The sequence below is a fragment of the Caretta caretta genome, chromosome 8 (genome assembly GCF_965140235.1).
Source record: "Caretta caretta isolate rCarCar2 chromosome 8, rCarCar1.hap1, whole genome shotgun sequence".
Lineage (NCBI taxonomy): Eukaryota > Metazoa > Chordata > Testudines > Cheloniidae > Caretta > Caretta caretta.
The window spans coordinates 67,373,197-67,389,784 of NC_134213.1; the positions used below are offsets into that span (position 1 = coordinate 67,373,197).

General features: G+C 40.4%; 1 protein-coding gene across 3 annotated transcripts in view; it reads left to right on the forward strand.

Annotated features, from left to right (window-relative positions):
- The window catches only part of VAV3 (vav guanine nucleotide exchange factor 3), a 264,162-nt gene that overhangs the window by 111,906 nt on the left and 135,668 nt on the right, over positions 1 to 16,588 (forward strand). For 2 of the 3 annotated variants that reach the window (XM_048861085.2, XM_048861086.2), the window contains exons 3-8: positions 506 to 564; positions 4,029 to 4,094; positions 5,682 to 5,790; positions 10,071 to 10,163; positions 10,275 to 10,343; positions 13,946 to 14,049. In XM_048861085.2, the coding sequence (XP_048717042.2) occupies positions 506 to 564; positions 4,029 to 4,094; positions 5,682 to 5,790; positions 10,071 to 10,163; positions 10,275 to 10,343; positions 13,946 to 14,049 (500 nt within the window). The remainder of the gene's footprint in view (positions 1 to 505; positions 565 to 4,028; positions 4,095 to 5,681; positions 5,791 to 10,070; positions 10,164 to 10,274; positions 10,344 to 13,945; positions 14,050 to 16,588) is intronic. The other variant, XM_048861087.2, reaches the window with a different exon arrangement.

Consider the following 16,588-nt stretch of genomic DNA (forward strand, 5'->3'; position numbering starts at 1 on the left):
CTTTAGCAGAAACACGTTAAGAATGATTTGTCTTATGGGTCCCTCTTCTGGTCAGTTGGTGGAATAGCTGGAATGGATATTCTTTTCTTCCTTGGTAGCTAAAAAACAGCCTTCTCATGGCGGTTTCCAGGATAACATCCAGTAAACATTTCATTCATGTCTAAATGCACATTGAACTTGCTTGTTGTGGATTTAAAAATATTATTTTATTTACACTCTGAAATCTATTTAAATTGTTTAAACTTAACTCTTTATCAAGAGCCCATCTCTCCCCTCTCCCCCAATCCCCCAAAAGCGCTAAAGACCTAATCTTGGGAGCTGCTGTGACCTTGGGAGTTGAGGGCAATGCAGCACTTTGCAGGGCCAGATCCAGAGTGCCAACTATTTGTAGTGTATGATGCAAATTAAGCAGGATCTCATTACAGAATTGAAAAATAGAGTACAAAGTATGATATAGTTTCTGTTCCACAACTAAACAAATATTTTCTGTTCCCCTTTTCTGTAGGTCATAGAAACACTATCAAAACTTTCTCGCACTTCTATTGCATTAGCAACAGGAATAAGGTACGACATTAGTGCTACTAAACTTCCATTTTATCATTTATAAAACAAGTAACATGATATACAATTAAAAGAAATATGATCTCAGCTGCACTGTTTTAGCCTTATTTTTTCTGCGCTTCTAATTGTATATAGAGGTCCGTTCTTGTCTAGAGTAGTGCTACCAGTAGTTCTGACTTTAAAACTCTACATGTTTAAAGGAAATCCATATCACATAGCCCACAAAGCAGAACTCCTTCATGGTGAATCTCCAGCGTGCTAATTCACGCTAGTGTGCAGTGAGATTTTACGTTTTCCAGAACTGAGAGCTGAAGGTGCCTCCTTCCCTTCCCCTGTCACCACTGGAAATTTGCTTTCACTTCTTCCGTGGGGTTGTCTGCATTCTCTATATTTAGAAGTAAACAGCTATGCTAAGGAACAGCCATTTGTGCTGTTGTTGTATCTGAAGGCCAATGCCTATTTTTGGGTAAAACACCTGCTTTCGAGAGTTTATCATTTGTCTGATCAAATTCATTTTGGAATGGAAATAGCAGTGAAAGTCTCACTCTCAGCTTTGTTTTTAAACCATATTTGAAATATATATTTGGCTCTTTATAAATAGTTGTAGATAAAACAAAATAAGTTATTAAAATTTATTTTTTTTGCATGTAAACAGCTTAAAATTTGAAATTGATCGAATGGGTTGTCTATAATATATAGTCCAATTGCTCTTAATATTTTGACAAAAGTATATATTTTTTTAAACAATCTAACTTGTAACAAATAACTTTTTCTACAAAATTGTATTGGGTTTCTATTGATAACCTGCTGTATGTGTGTCCTCAGTTATACAGCATAAAGGAATTGTTGTGTATGTTTTAAGTATGTTATAATGAGACCACCTCACAAGGTATTTACATATGTTGTGAACTAATACTCCTGCGTAGGGCTCAAAAACAGCACTCACCAGTGGCTCCTGAGAGGCTTTCTCTTACAGTGTTTGTGTCCTACCTCATTGGTTTAAGAAATATTAAAGCTCTCTTTCAAATAATAATAAACATATTTACAAGAATTATGGCTGTGAAGATAACCTTCCAAATGTCAGCTGAATGTAAACCAAATTCAGATGTTTTCCTGAGACAGTAGGCAGCTCTCAGTGCCTCTGGTGCAGCTGACAGATTTCTCAAGCAGCAGTAGAGCAAAATTTTCAAGGTTCTGCTCAATTTTCATTGCTGCTCTTTGGAACCCTATGGGCAGTAGTTAAAATATCAAGAACATCAATTTCATGCTACTGCTTGGGAAAGCTGTAAATGGCAACAAAGGCAAGTCTAGAGTTTTTAATGGCTGGGGAGGATCAGAAAAAGGTGAGCCTGGGGAAGAGACCTTCCCCCCTCCACCCTCGCAATAGTTGGGGAGTAATGAATGGGGAAAAGAGACAGAAATCTCTATTTCCTGTCCAGCATCTTAGGGGGCGAGAAAGAGGGTATGGAGTTTCGTGTTCATTTGATACCTGTGAGTCAGAACTTGATACAAAGGATGGAGCCCTCAAACACATGACATTCTGGTAGGAATCCTTCTTCCTAGCATAAGGCACAACATGGCTGTGATTCTCACCAGCTCATTCCCATCTCAGTGCCACTTTCCGGTGGGGCCCTCACCTCACATCCTTTTTTTTCACACTCTAACTATAAACTTTCTAACTGCAGGATAGTTAAGCTCTGGAATAGGCTTCTAAGGGAGGCTGTGGACTCCCCATCTTTGTATGTTTTTAAGAACAAATGGGACAAACACTTGGTCCTGCCTCAGTGCAGGGGGATGGGCTTGATGACCTCTCAAGGTCCCTTCTGTGATTCTGTGTCTGGTTAGTAGGCCGGCAAATAGGTGTCTGGTGAATTTTCAACATTTATCTGCTCCTGCATTCAACACACTGGGACAGTTTGCCTTCTCCCAATGTGCATTCCCCTACCCACCTCACCTGTAAAACTGAAAGAGTGTAGAGAAAGAGAAGGGAAAGCAAGAAATACAGGGGATCCTCTAAGGCAAAAGAAATTCCCTCCATTAACTCAGACATCATTGGGCACCTCATTGATTATGACTTGGGTTCCCTCGTTGGACAAGTAACCAAGGCTCTCTGAACCTTAAACTCTCTGTGGAGTCCACTAGGGCATTTTCTTTCTCTCCTTTTGGTACATTTGCTGAGGAGCCCTAGGCCTCCCACATAGTGCTGAGGCAGAAGATGAACTGGTGAATGGCCAAAATGACAGAAACACAGTTTACGGTGGGGAAATAATTATATAGCAAGGGTCAAAAACTGCCTTATAATGCACAGAGATGGCTCCCACAGATGTCAGTGATATGAACCTCCTGTGTGCATTTCATTAAAACCATTTAAAACCATTAGTCCAGTGCCTATTGTTTCAGTCCTGTAGCAACAGCGCAGGAAACAGACAGGTGAGAGCCACTGCTGCTGTCCTGCCTCATTCTCTGCAAAGGCAGCAGGAGCAGAAGTGTTGTGCAGATTCCTCTTAACACTCTGTGTAAGTGTTTGAGGTGGAGGCAGGGGGATCTCACTGGCCCATGCACTGCAGAACACTCTCCAACCAGAGGATTTTTTTCTCCCTTTTTCTTCAGCGCTTCACTTTTATTTCTTCAAACCAAAATTGTTGAACTTGTGTTATACAATCAACCATGTCCTTTCCATGGGGTCTTCTACAAAGGCCTATCTACGCCCTGTCGGATTGCACTTCACAGGCCATCTGCTTAGAGTCTGGGTGGGCCTCCTGACTCCCTTCTCCATCTTAGCCTGCTCCCTATAGATTTATGCTCTGCAGGCTGTCTTCCTCAGAGTCATACGTATCAAACTGGGTTCTTTCCCTTGATTCAGGGACTCCTGCAGTTCTCAGCTGAACTACTTGCTGGCTTTTACAAGGACCAGGTGATCTTCCAAGTTATCACCTGAACCCTGACCTTACAGCCTCAGCTGGAAGGCAGCTGATTAATCACAACCTGTGTCTGAGCGTAAGATACTCCCACTTTGACAAACTAGGAACCATAATTATACCTTCTCTCACCTTCCCACGCAGACCACACTTTGACTTGGTCACTTTCAAGCTTTTCAGATTGAATTCTTGATCATCACATTCACTCACCCAAAATATCAGAAGTGAAGGCTTTAAAACATAAATGAAGAAAAAATCCTTTGAAAATCATGGATTTTTGACTTAATTGTAAATACATAGTAGTTAATACTTGCTTTTAAAATCTCTGATTTATATTCATGATTACATGCAACAGTTCCATCATGCATGTGTGGCAATTTTTTTTTTAAATTGTTCAATCATATAAACCACAATATCAAAGAGAGAGAGACACACAAACAGATTGACAGACATATTAATATAAATTGAAATTTTGGCAGCATACCACCCAAACTGAACACCCAGTCTGGTACAGTCTTTGATTAATACTGTTGTCCTTTGTCTCTCTAGGCCATTCCCTACAGAAGAAAGTGTTGATGATGAAGATATCTACAAAGGCCTTCCTGATTTACTAGAGTATGTCGTAAATCTTTTAAGCAGAATGAAAGCTTTTAATTTTCTGTTATGTAGCTATTATTTAAATGACGTGATGAAATAGTGTTCTAAAATAAGTTATTTTATCTGATTGACCAAGGATTGGGAGAAAGGAAGAATTAATTGTCCAGAAAAAAGCACCTTAGCTTAATGATTGATTTTCATACCCATGAAAATCAGATGATATTTCATGATGGGGTCTGGTGATGAATTGAAGTATCAGTGCGCTCTCTAGAATTATTTGTTTGTATCATCAGAATGCTTACGTAAAATGACAGAATCAATGAATGCTTTTCCCTGATCCTGCAGACAATTATGCGTATATGTATTTTTATTCATGTAAGTAGTCCCACATAATCCAGTGGAACTCGTCACGTGAGTTAATTTCCACATGTAGTTAAGGGTTGCAGGATGCTTGCTGTTCTGGGCAGAATACATTGCTGTACAAGGGAAAGTCAAAAGAAAAAGGGTTCATATTTTAGCCATCCTCCTTCTGTTTGAGTAGCAGAGCAGGCTATAACAGACCTTGACATTCTCTCCCTTTACAATGACAAAAGTTTTGTGAAAAATCCTAATGTTTCAGTTGTGACACTTATAAATTTAGCAGTTCAAATCCCCGCATCTAACAGTTTACAATACAGAAAATCATACAGCTCTGCCAAAATTTTTATTTATAGCAATATTATTAAACACAAAATCCTAACACAAAGGGATAGAAATGTGATTTTAACAAGAACAAGAAGTTTGGTATTACATACAAAAGTTACCCCATTTAAGATTTATAGTCTTTTTGCAATATGTGCATCAGCATTAAAAACATGGTTCCTACATATGCTTCTAAAATAGAAATCTGTTACAATATTAGGTGCAATAGCCTCTATTTTGATGCACTGTTATAGGATTCACATGTAAAAATTTACAATGGATTTATTTTGGATTGGTTATTATGTCAGGTAGCATGTACCATACACTGGAATGTAATAGTTAGATGCTCTCTAAAATATAGATAGGAAACAGCTGGAAGAAGTATGTATTTCTTAAGAAATATAAATAGTTCAAGAGAGCTGGGGTTTTCCCCCTAACCAGGGAAGTTTATTTTACAAGAATAATTCCACCTTAATGATCTCTCTCTGGGTCCAAATGGTGTCGGAGGAACTCACCGTCCCATTTAGTACGTGGGGAGTCACTCGTTTTAGGATAGATTTTAATTTGCCCGGATGCTGAGGCCCATCTGTAACTTAGGTAGCAAGAACTCAGTGCCCCATTTTCTCCATAGAAACCTTATTTCAATTCCTGTCGTGGTTCGAAACTTAATTCTGTTTCTTCAAACTTGTGTTAATTTTATAAAGTCAGATGTTAAATGTGTTGAGGTAAAAAAACCAAAAAAACGTATTGATTGTATAGTCCCTTTGTGGTTTAGTTCAGTTAGAGAGTTCTTTTTCATTCATCTGTTTTAGATTTACTGTAAAAACCCAGACACTTGGTAAATTCTGTTTCCTAGTGTTGACTCTGTAATCCCTGTTCAATACACTGACCCTTTATGTTGTTGCTTTTCCTTTTTTCTTTTAGTGAAAGTGGCGGCGATGAGGATGAAGAGTTATATGATTGTGTCTATGGAGAAGATGAAGGTGGGGAAGTATATGAAGACTTAATGAAAGATGAAGCAGCACATCAACCTGTATGATTTCTATTTTTTGGGTGACTACAGACATATTCATAGAGAAATAGTGGTAGTGTGAAAGTTAAATTTTACTAACATTCATTAAATAACTGTTAGCTGTTTTCACTAACACTGTATGTATTTTTTTAAATTTAGATATTTCAGATCTGCTGTGTTGTTATGGTTGAGTTCACATTTGTGTACAGTGACCATGTAACATATGCAGTGGATCATAACATTATCATCCTGCTGTGAAATCCAACATTCTCTTATGGAGAAAGGGTCAAAGATTCACTCTGGTAATTCTTTCTGTGAAAGAAATACCAACACTATTTCAACAGTAAAAAGAGAACATGAAAATAAATCATTATTTAGTTAAGATCCAGTTAGGTATGGATATTAAGATTTATTAGCTACTTGAGTTAAGACCATTTGAAAAAATAAATGCTACTGTTTACTCAAAAGTATGCTACTTAAAAAAAAAAAAAAAGTGTTCCCCATATTATTTTGGCCACTATGCAACATTAGTCATGAACTAGTTAAATAGAGAGAGCTAGCATGTATATTGTACATATAGATATACATGTGTGTCAGCTTTACAAAAGTGCCATGAAATTTACATGCCCATGCACAAAATTTACTCACTAGCCATTTTTAATGGACTGGTAATTGGAAGCGAGGTGATGTCAAAACCCGTTCTAATAACTTATTGTCCATCTCTTTACAAGCATTCATTTGGCTTACCTGCAAATCTTTAGTGTGCTATTGTGATGATGCACACTTTTTCAAGGAAGTTGCGTGTTTTAAGGTGGGAGCTCACCATCTACATTTCCAGATTGAATTCCAGTGATATAGTGACTTGTAGAAGTGAGAAAATGAAAAGGTCTGAAGGTTGTTTTCCTGTGTTCTCCTGCTATAAAAGCGGCAAGTTGTAGGTATCTCCTGCAGTTCATACAATGTGTTTTTGTTGTGATTCTGAGAATTTACCATTATGTCGTGAGAAGACTATTTCCTTGGAAAGATTTTTGACTTGTGTCAATATGATTCATGTAAGTCTAGACTCTGCCAATTACTATGCATCTTAATGACAATTTAAGAGTATCATCACTTTTTCCAAGACATTTTTATACTAAGGACATTTTACTTTCAGCAACCTGCATCACAGTACCTTTAAGTAAAATAAGTGATGTGTAAAATATTGTGAAACTTGGGAGTTTCAGTTTGTAGTGGTTTATGTTTTGTTTGGATTTGATCAATTTTTGAGTTTTGGGGTAACCTTTACCAAAACTCAGTTAAAAGTACAAATTTTGCATGATTTCTATATATAACCATAAATCAGATCAAGTTCACTTGCAACTGGGCCCAGTTGTTTGCTTAAAATGGGTGTGAACTATAGTGGATCTTTCGATAATCCTAGTCCGAGTATTCTGTTTGCAATGAAACTCAAAACCATGTGAAATTCAGGTATCATTATGGATATTTCTCCCAGTCCTAGCAGTTGACGAACCTTGACATATTTTCCCCTTTGCAAACTCTGTTTCTTTCTTGCCTTTACAAATGAAGTACTGTAAGGTATGTAGCTTCAATGGACATAACAGGGTGAGTTTAGGAGGGAATGGCAGCCATAGTCTGAATTTGCTTGTGGGAAGAAAAAATAATACTAAAGATCTAAAAATGTTTAATATTAATTTCCTAATTAAAAAGAACAGTAGATTAAAACATGGTGCATTATGTCCACACATTTTTATACCTGATATGGTAAGAATGGATGTATTATGTTTGTTTCATTGACATTGTATATCTTTGTTGGATTTGATGGCTGTCTTAGTATACAATAATTTACTATTAGATTTGCAAATGTGATGCACAGTAACATTACACATTGGCACAATTCTTTCATTTGAGTCCTTTGAATGAAATTCACTAGCATAGGGGGCTTAGAGGTGACTTGCAATTGCAAATCAATTTTAGAAGAATGAAAATGCTTTAGAAATCTGTGTTTGGTGTTTTACGCAGCTAGAGAAGAATACGTGTATCAGTTTAAAACTACTTTGTTGTTTGATGTGACTTCTTTGTTGTTTGATGTGACTGCCTCACAACGTAAACTAAGGTACCAAAGTTTCCTGTGCCAGCAGACTGCTGCCACAGAACAATTTTCTTAGTGTACTGAGCAGACTGTTTTCTTTCACTCTTTTTAGCCCCTTTGACCATTGTCATTACTTCCTGTATTCAAATTCCAAGATATTGTAGCATCTGCTATAGACGGCAGATTGATGTGTTAAATAAGAACACTTACAAAAAGGGCCCGCTTATGCAACCCTAATTTGTGTTGTGTGAGCACTAACAGACAAGATCAGTCCTGTTGACTTGGGCTCTTCTTGGGGGCTGCTCTCATGAATTAGTGCTCAGCAACATAAGTAAGGGTTGCACAGTTGGGCCCAAGCTATACAAACCACTTTTGGAAATGTAATACACGCACATTTTATTTACAAAATAGCTCACAAAGAGGAGATTAAAAATAGACTCCAATCAAAATAATAATTTGAAACCCAAAAACTTGTTTAAAAGGAACGGACATGGGTAAAGTGTGACATTCCCTCCAATACAAATCTTTGATAGCCAGGAAATACCACATTTTGGGACAGCTCTTAATCATAACTTAATGTCCACACACCAGGTTTCCACTGACTGTGACAGACTCTGTATGCTCAGAGAGAACTTCATTCTGCCTCAAACTGATAAGGAAATGCACTGCACACAGCATCTTCCCCATACTATCTAAATCTTCCTCACTAGGCTGAAAGAAATAGGTTTGACGGAGGGATCTGCAGGAAGAGAATGACGTGGTTTAGTGTGTGGAAGGGAGGAGGCAGATGTAGGGAACTACTTGAAAGAAGGTGTGGAGTGATAGGCAGGGGGAAAAAGACAAAGATGACATGAAGGGGTTGGGGAATAGTAGTGTGACTTTTTGTGTCTGAGTGAGTGACATTGCTCTTTTTAGTAACTAGACTATGGAGTGGATGTAGACTTTCTACTATGATCAACAGCTACAGGAGTCTTCCTTTAGCTCAAGGGTTAGAGGCCAGGGTGTTTTTTGGAACTAAAGTCTCAGGATTCTGGTTCTGACTTCCTCTGTGTGAAACAAATGTATCTAGTAATTGTCTTTATCTGCTGCACATGGATTCGTTACAGTAGGCAATGAGCTGAGATACAGACAGGGCTACAGTCATGAAGATCCTTGGAAATGTGAATGAGGAGCTTGGATAGAATTTGGAAGGAAACAGGGAACAGGTGGAAAGAATTTAGGGGAGACAAGTTATATTATTATTGTTTTATTATTTGCTGAGGTTTTTTTGGGTGTGGAGAATCCAATCGTGACAATGACATGAACGATAAATGTCCATGCAGGAGTAATCCAGGAATTGTGTCCAATCCGCAAGCTAACCAACACCTGCCCAAATGTTTCTTTTAAGAATCTTTATAAACACATTCTTTCATATTTGTCTGTATCCTGGAAAAAGAACTCTGATACCTTGGAATTCTGAACTCCAGTGCAGGAATTTTGTGCTCAGCCTTAATAAGCCCAATGTGGCAGTGAGCCCATGATGTTCAAATCTAACATCAGCTTCTGCTCTGTGATATGCCCCAACATGCACTATATTGCTGATCTCACATCTGCAGGAAACTGAAGCAGGCCTGTTAGGGTGAGGCAATCCCAGAGTCCTGTAAAGAACAAACAAACATACAAAGATTGCAGGATAGAGCCCTAAGATCCAGCTACTGTCCTTGACTCGGAACAGAATAGGACTATGAACCTAAATGCAAGTTCCTTTCAGGGAAAAGGTAAAAGGAAAAATTATAAACAAACACAAAGAGTTAGATGCGAGCCCATTACTCACAGCATGAGAGTCTCATTGATTTTAACTACGATGAGTAGCTGCTCACTGTTGTAAATAAAGGCCCAAATTAAATAAATATGGATCTATATTTCATCTTAATCTCATTATATTATTTTTAAAAGTATATAAGAAGGATTAAGTTATTGTTTATCTTAAAATATAACATACTGAATGACAAATTTTATCAAAATTCAACCCTACTAAAATTCTAGAAGTTGCCAGCTATTTGCGCTTTTAAAAACTATTCCCTTGGTAGCTGTTCCAATCTTTTGAAGCTGCAATACTAAGAATTTTCCAACAAGCAGTGTGTCTTAATAGCTAAGCAGTAAACAAATAAAAGAGTTTGTTGTACAAAAGGTGTCCACAAATTAATTAAATTTAACTTGCTTCTAATTGCAGAAGTGTACTGAAAATGACATAAGAAGCTGTTGCCTTACTGAAATAAAACAGACTGAAGAGAAATACACTGAGACCTTGGAGTCAATAGAGAAAGTAAGCCACTGAACTTTATGCTTGTAGAATAGTTATTTATATAGTAATAATATAATTGTATAATGGAATAGAGAATATATTAATCCAGTCAATGTTCACTTTTCTTAACAGTTTTTCATGGTGCCATTGAAAAGGTTTCTGTCAGCATCAGAGTTTGATATAGTGTTCATCAACATTCCTGTAAGTAATTGTACACTTAAAGAAAAAGGCAGAGAATTTGTGTCTGGTTATCATTTTGTGCGGTCACGTGTTATTGAACAAAGTGATGACTTGAAATGTGATGTGCAAATTGCCCTCAAAGCTTTTTTGAATATTCAGTAGGTTACTGTACATCTTAGTGAAAATGATTTTAGACTGTATTTTTTTATAGTTACTATGAGGAAAAAAATGTTGCATGCAGCCACAGCAGTTTGTCAGCAATAGCATGGACCAGATATTCTGCTGGTCTGCAGTGGAGTGTAGCTCTTGATTTGTACCAGCTGAGGATTTAGCACTATAACACAGTAACTCTTAGAAGATCTGTGATATGCCAAGTATTTTATTGATTTAATTTAAGTTAGACATTAACCATGTGTGAGTTTCCTCACATCCTTCTATGCGTAATAGAGAACGTGGATCATATTTTGTGTAGATAAGATGGAAAACATCTCTTCAGAAATTTACAAAGCACGTGACCATCATCAGCCTATTACACTTGAGTGTTGCATCAGGGTAGAGAACGTTTACACAGTATTTTGAGTTACAGGAATGCTTCTGAAAAGACTTTATAACAAGCTTGCAGATTTTTATTGGTATCTGCCCTCGATGTGTTGTCACTGAAGACATTTAAAAATCAATATAGCTTACAGCCTTATACTCAGAATTTGACAGGGAAAGTTGTAAAGAAAAAAAAAATTCTGTAGTCTCTAAGAAACTTCCTATTGAGTTGATATGGGTTGAGATTACCTGTGTGACCAGCCACAGAAATGTGGACATCTACAAGCAGATTGCATGAGGGATGCAGACAAAGGGGTACGACAGGGACCTGCAGCAATGCTGCATGAAATTTAAGGAATTTTGCCAGGGTGGCCACAAAGCCAGGGAGGCCAACAGTAGATGTGATGCTGTGCCACAGACCTGCCGCTTCTACCAGGAACTGCATGTCATAGATTTTCTGTGCTGTTTTCCCCCCACTCAGTCAAGTTCAGTTTTTGGAGAATGAAATTATCTGTCTTAGTTCACAACAAATATTGCAGAATGCATAGAGATACTCAAAGCAAACTGTAATTGTAAATGCACATCTAACATCACAATATTCATAATTTCAGGAAAATACCTAGACGTGTTTATAAATGTACAACAAGTGCTACACAATTCTTAGCAGCACTAAAGCTCCAGGCCTAGAGAACACTGCTGTGGCTGACTGTTAAAATGCTCTTTCAAAACCTCCCTCATAGTAACTATAAAAAAATACAGTCTAAAATCATTTTCACTAAGATGTGTTGGGCTTTTGTAATAATCCTTGTAGACACAAGGTTCAAAGTCAGCAGGCAGATGCTCCACTTCTGCCCTCTACCCTGATGGCAGCTTTGCCTCACAAATATTATGCAGGACACAGCAAGCAGCTATAACCATTGGGATATTTTTCTTACTGAGATCCAGTCTAATGAGTAAAACACTGCCAGTGCCCCTTCAATCTAGCAAAAGCATGTCCAACTGTCATTTTGCATCTGCTGAGCCAATAGTTAATCTTTCCTGGCGGTATTGAGGTGGACAGTGTATGACTTCATGAACCAGAGGTGCAAAGGGTTGGCTGAGTCCCCCAGAACCATTTTCAGCATTTCAACTTCGGCAATGGTAATGTGCCAGCAGGGAAAGAATGTCCCTGCATGCAGCTCTCTGAACAGTCCTGTGTTCTTAAAGATGCGAGCATCGTGCACCTTCCTTGGCCAGCCCACATTGATATGGGTGAAGTGCCACTGGTGATCCACCAATGCTTGCATAAGCAGAGAAAAATAGCGCTTTCTGTTGATGTATTCTGTAGCAAGGTGAGCTCATGCCAAAATAGGGATAAGCATGCAGTCTATTGCCCCAACGCAGTTCGGGAACCCCACTGCTGAAAATTCATCCAGTATTTCCTACAGGTAGCTGAGAGTCACAGTCCTGCATAGCAGATGATTAATGGTCCTACAGACTTGTATGACAGCCCCTCACTGTGGATTTTCCAATTCCAAAATGATTTCTTCACTGACTGATAGCAGTCCGGCATTACAAGCTTCCAGATTGTGATCACAACTCAATTCTCCACTGAGGGGCGAGCTCAGCACACAGATCCAGTGATGTGGACTTTTGCATCCACTGCTCCTCGTCCTAAACCTGCTTTATGATGTGATCCCACCAGTCAGTGCTTGTTTCTTGGGCCCAGAGGTGGCACTTTACCATCTGCAGCTGCTCCATGAATACCACCAACAACCTTGAATTGTTTTTCATTATTCCCCTCAGTGAACTGCCCTTGAAGAAATCGTCATGTCGCCCCATTGTTGTGGTACTTCCTGCAGGTCTGCAAAGACAGGAGAATTATGCATCCTGTATTTGCAGTGTTCATGAGAATAGTGCAGAGCCCTGCGGGCTATGTCAGAGAGGGCAGACATTGAAAAGTGCTGCACAGGTTTGGGGGATTTTTTTAAAAGGCACAAAAATTTTGGAGTATTGCTGAATGGAGAGAGTTGCATCATGAGAACTTGACTTCCCCAGGGATCTCTGGAGCTAGAGGTCATTTCCTTCCCACAACATATTGGGAATGTTTCCCAAAAGGCATTGTGCCGGATGGTGGCACGCTGGGATACCTACCTGTGGTGCACCTCACTTTACATCGACACAAGCACTCCTAGTGAGTACGTACAGCACTTATGTGAGCAGCCAAGTATGCACGTGAGTGATGTACTAATTTCAGGTTTCAGAATAGCAGCTGTGTAAGTCTGGATCTGCAAAAAGAAAAGGAGCACTTGTGGCACCTTAGAGACTAACCGATTTATTTGAGCATAAGCTTTCGTGAGCTATAGCTCACTTCATGCTTCCAGCTTTCATCCAGACCACACCACACGATCCACTGTCTACAGCCAAGCTCTACGATACAACTGCATTTGCTCCAACCCCTCAGACAGACAAACACCTACAAGATCTCTATTAAGCGTTCTTATAGCTACAATACCCACCTGCTGAAGTGAAGAAATAGATTGACAGAGCCAGAAGAGTACCCAGAAGTTACCTACCTGGTCTTGAATTGAGAATCTTAAAATTTCTGCTGCAATATAGCTTGGCTCAAATATTTCTGCAGCATCCTTGTCTTTTTCCTGTGCCATTAGTGGACCGTTGTATCAAGAAACTTATTGTAATTGGAGTTAACTTAGCACCAGGATGCCACTAATTGACCCATGTAATGTACAAAACTGGTTTTTCACAGCTCGGGGAAACAAATCATTACTTTTGTCTTGTCATTAAAACATTGACTTGACTTGCTTAATTTTAAAATTATCATTATAAAATGAAGCTGAACTAACAGGGCACATTTCAAGTTGGAATAAATTAGCCTTTAATAGGTCTCTGAGTTTAGTTTCCCTTGTCACATTGTATGGAGGATCCGGCATTTCAAAGCAAACATTGAAAGTAGCAGCTACTCATAAGTGATCTGTGTCTTAGTTTCTTGGAATTAACAGATATCCATGGAGACACTAATCTTCATTCTGGAAGCTTTAGGGGTTCTATTTGCATTTTAATTTTTTTCTTCTATTACTGTTTTTAAGGAATTGGTGAAAACCCACAGAAGTCTAATGCAGGATATTTATGACTCCATTGTAAACAAAAATGACCAGAACCTGTATCAAATTTTTATTAACTACAAGGAAAGGTAATATTTATTCAACAACTTTTATATACTTTAGTGATAACCTATACTCAGTCCATGGAAGTGTTTCTCAATGATTAAGTACTCCATAAGCATTTATATAATTGAACTGAATATCTATGGGTAACAGCATCAGTATATATAATGGGCTTTGAATGTGGAAAGTACCAAGGAAGTGCTATTATTATTTTATAGAATGGATTGTTCATTTTTCCCCAACTGTTTTTTGTCATTGCTTTTTCATTTAAAAATAGCATCCATATTTTATATGAAATCATAAAATTTATTTTGCACAGCTTCTGGCATGAAAACTATCTTCGAATGCTTTATAGAGATAAACAATACAGGTACAGAGATAAAATAATCAGAGATGGGGAAGCAAATAAAATAAGACAGAAAGATACAGGCGAGGCATTCCAGATGGCAGAAAGAAGGACAGAAAGAAGGGTGAAACAGGCTGAGGAGAAGAGAGGAGAGTCTGAGGGGTTCCATGGAAGGTGTACATGAAGTCACTTCTGAACTGGAAATTGAAGTAGCTGGGGAGCCAGTTGAGTTGTTTGAGAAGAGGTTAATGCAGTCACACTATGCTTGTGAGAAAGCAGGTATAAGCTAACAGAAAATGTCTGAAACTGGAAAGCTGGATTTTAGGGAGATGATGGGAAAGAAAGTTGCCATAGTCACATTGAAGTGATATATGAAGGTTTCAGATGAAGCCATATATGAAGATTTCAGCAGAGGAGCAGCTTATGGCAGTGGTATGTATGCTTGGGTAGATGCTGACAGACTGAGGGAAAGGGTGATTATTGGAAGGTGTGACAAAGTTCCTCCTCTACCTTGGTGGGTCTTGCGCTTATTGGCGGATTTGCTCACCTTGGAGCTTCACGGCAGCCCTCAGTTTGGCCGTTTTGGTGAACCCACAGTCCAGGTTAACTCCTCCTGTGTCTGACCAGGAGTTGGGAGGTTTGGGGGGAACCCGGGCCCGCCCTCTATTCCGGGTTCCAGCCCAGGGGCCTGTGGAATGCAGCTGTCTAGAGTGCCTCCTGGAACAGCTGTGCGACAGCTACAACTCCCTGGGCTACTTCCCCATGGCCTCCTCCCCCTGCTTTATCCTCACCATAGGACCTTCCTCCTGGTGTCTGATAATGCTTGTACTCCTCAGTCCTCCAACAGTCCGCGTTCTCACTCTCAGCTCCTAGTGCCTCTTGTTCCCAGCTCCTTACATGCGCACCACAAACCGAGGTGAGCTCCTTTTTAAACCCAGGTGTCCTGATTAGCCTGCCTTAATTGATTCTAGCAGCTTCTTGATTGGCTGCAGGTGTTCTAATCAGCCTGTCTGTCTTAATTGCCTCCAGAAGGTTCCTGATTGTTCTGGAACCTTCTCTGTTACCTTCCCAAGGGTAAAGAGACCTCCTTCGCTTGCTGCTCATCTATCTGCTTTCTATTCTCTCCTAAAGCCCCCTGGCCTGGGCTTTTCTTACTTTTTGACCCTGCTTCAGCCCCCCCCATCCCCCCCGACCGGGCCAGATGCTTTTTCTTCGTTTTGTTTTTTTTTTTGCTGCTGCTCAAGTGCTGGTCGGCTGCCAGCTAGCTGCCAACCCCCCCACGCCTGCCCTTGGACGCTGCTACTGCTCCAGTTGAAACCCCCAGAGGAGGGGGGGAGGACTGCCGACCTGCTCCCCGGAGGAGGGGAGTGGAAGCCCCCAGACCCAACCGTTTTGCTGTTTGTTTATGGTCCCGTACCGAGCCAAGAAGAATCTTCTTATCTCTGCGACGTTCTGGGCCTGCTGAAAGCCCTGCTGTCCAAAGCTACAAAAGCGGAAGAGAAGGCAGCAGACAGAAAAACCACCCAGGGAAGCTACGAACCATCGTGGAGGGGGCCGTAAGACTGAGTAACTTTTGAACTGTACTCTCATGTGGGGGGAGTTCGACTGTGTCTTAACTGCATTTGTAGGGAAACGGGGGTGTGGCATGGAGCTGCCCCCCCCCGATCCATCGGTGCCTCCCCCAACACTACTACAACCGTCACGGCCCCCCCGCCGTCCGTCCCTGCTGGCAACTTGCCATCTGCCTCTGGATTCAGCTGCTTTCCCTGATTCCATTGTCTGGACCGGAAACGACAGCCGACCAAGCGAGACTCTTTGGACAAACATGCGTGGGTCCAGGTCCACGTGTCCCCCCCCCCCGACTGTTCACCCCACAGTTTGCCCCTATTACCTGACCCCAACTCCTGTTTCCTCCCCCGCCCAGTTCGACCCATTTGCCCCCCCCCCCCTGCAGCCCAGCAGGGAGAAGTGGTTAATCTGTTTCCCCCTCCCCCTCCTCCTTTTGGTGTCTCTCCCTGCTCACAATGGCGGGGAATGAGAGGGGTGAGGCCCCTCTAACAACCTCAGCTGCCCCTCACCCACCTACCCCCCTGCCCAACCCCCAAGCCCCCACCCCCACTGCTGCCAAAACACCTGCCACCGCCCCTGCTGGGGCATCAGCAGCAGGAGGCACCGGGGCGACTACTGCCGCTGCTACGCCCACAGCCCCCCCAGATTCT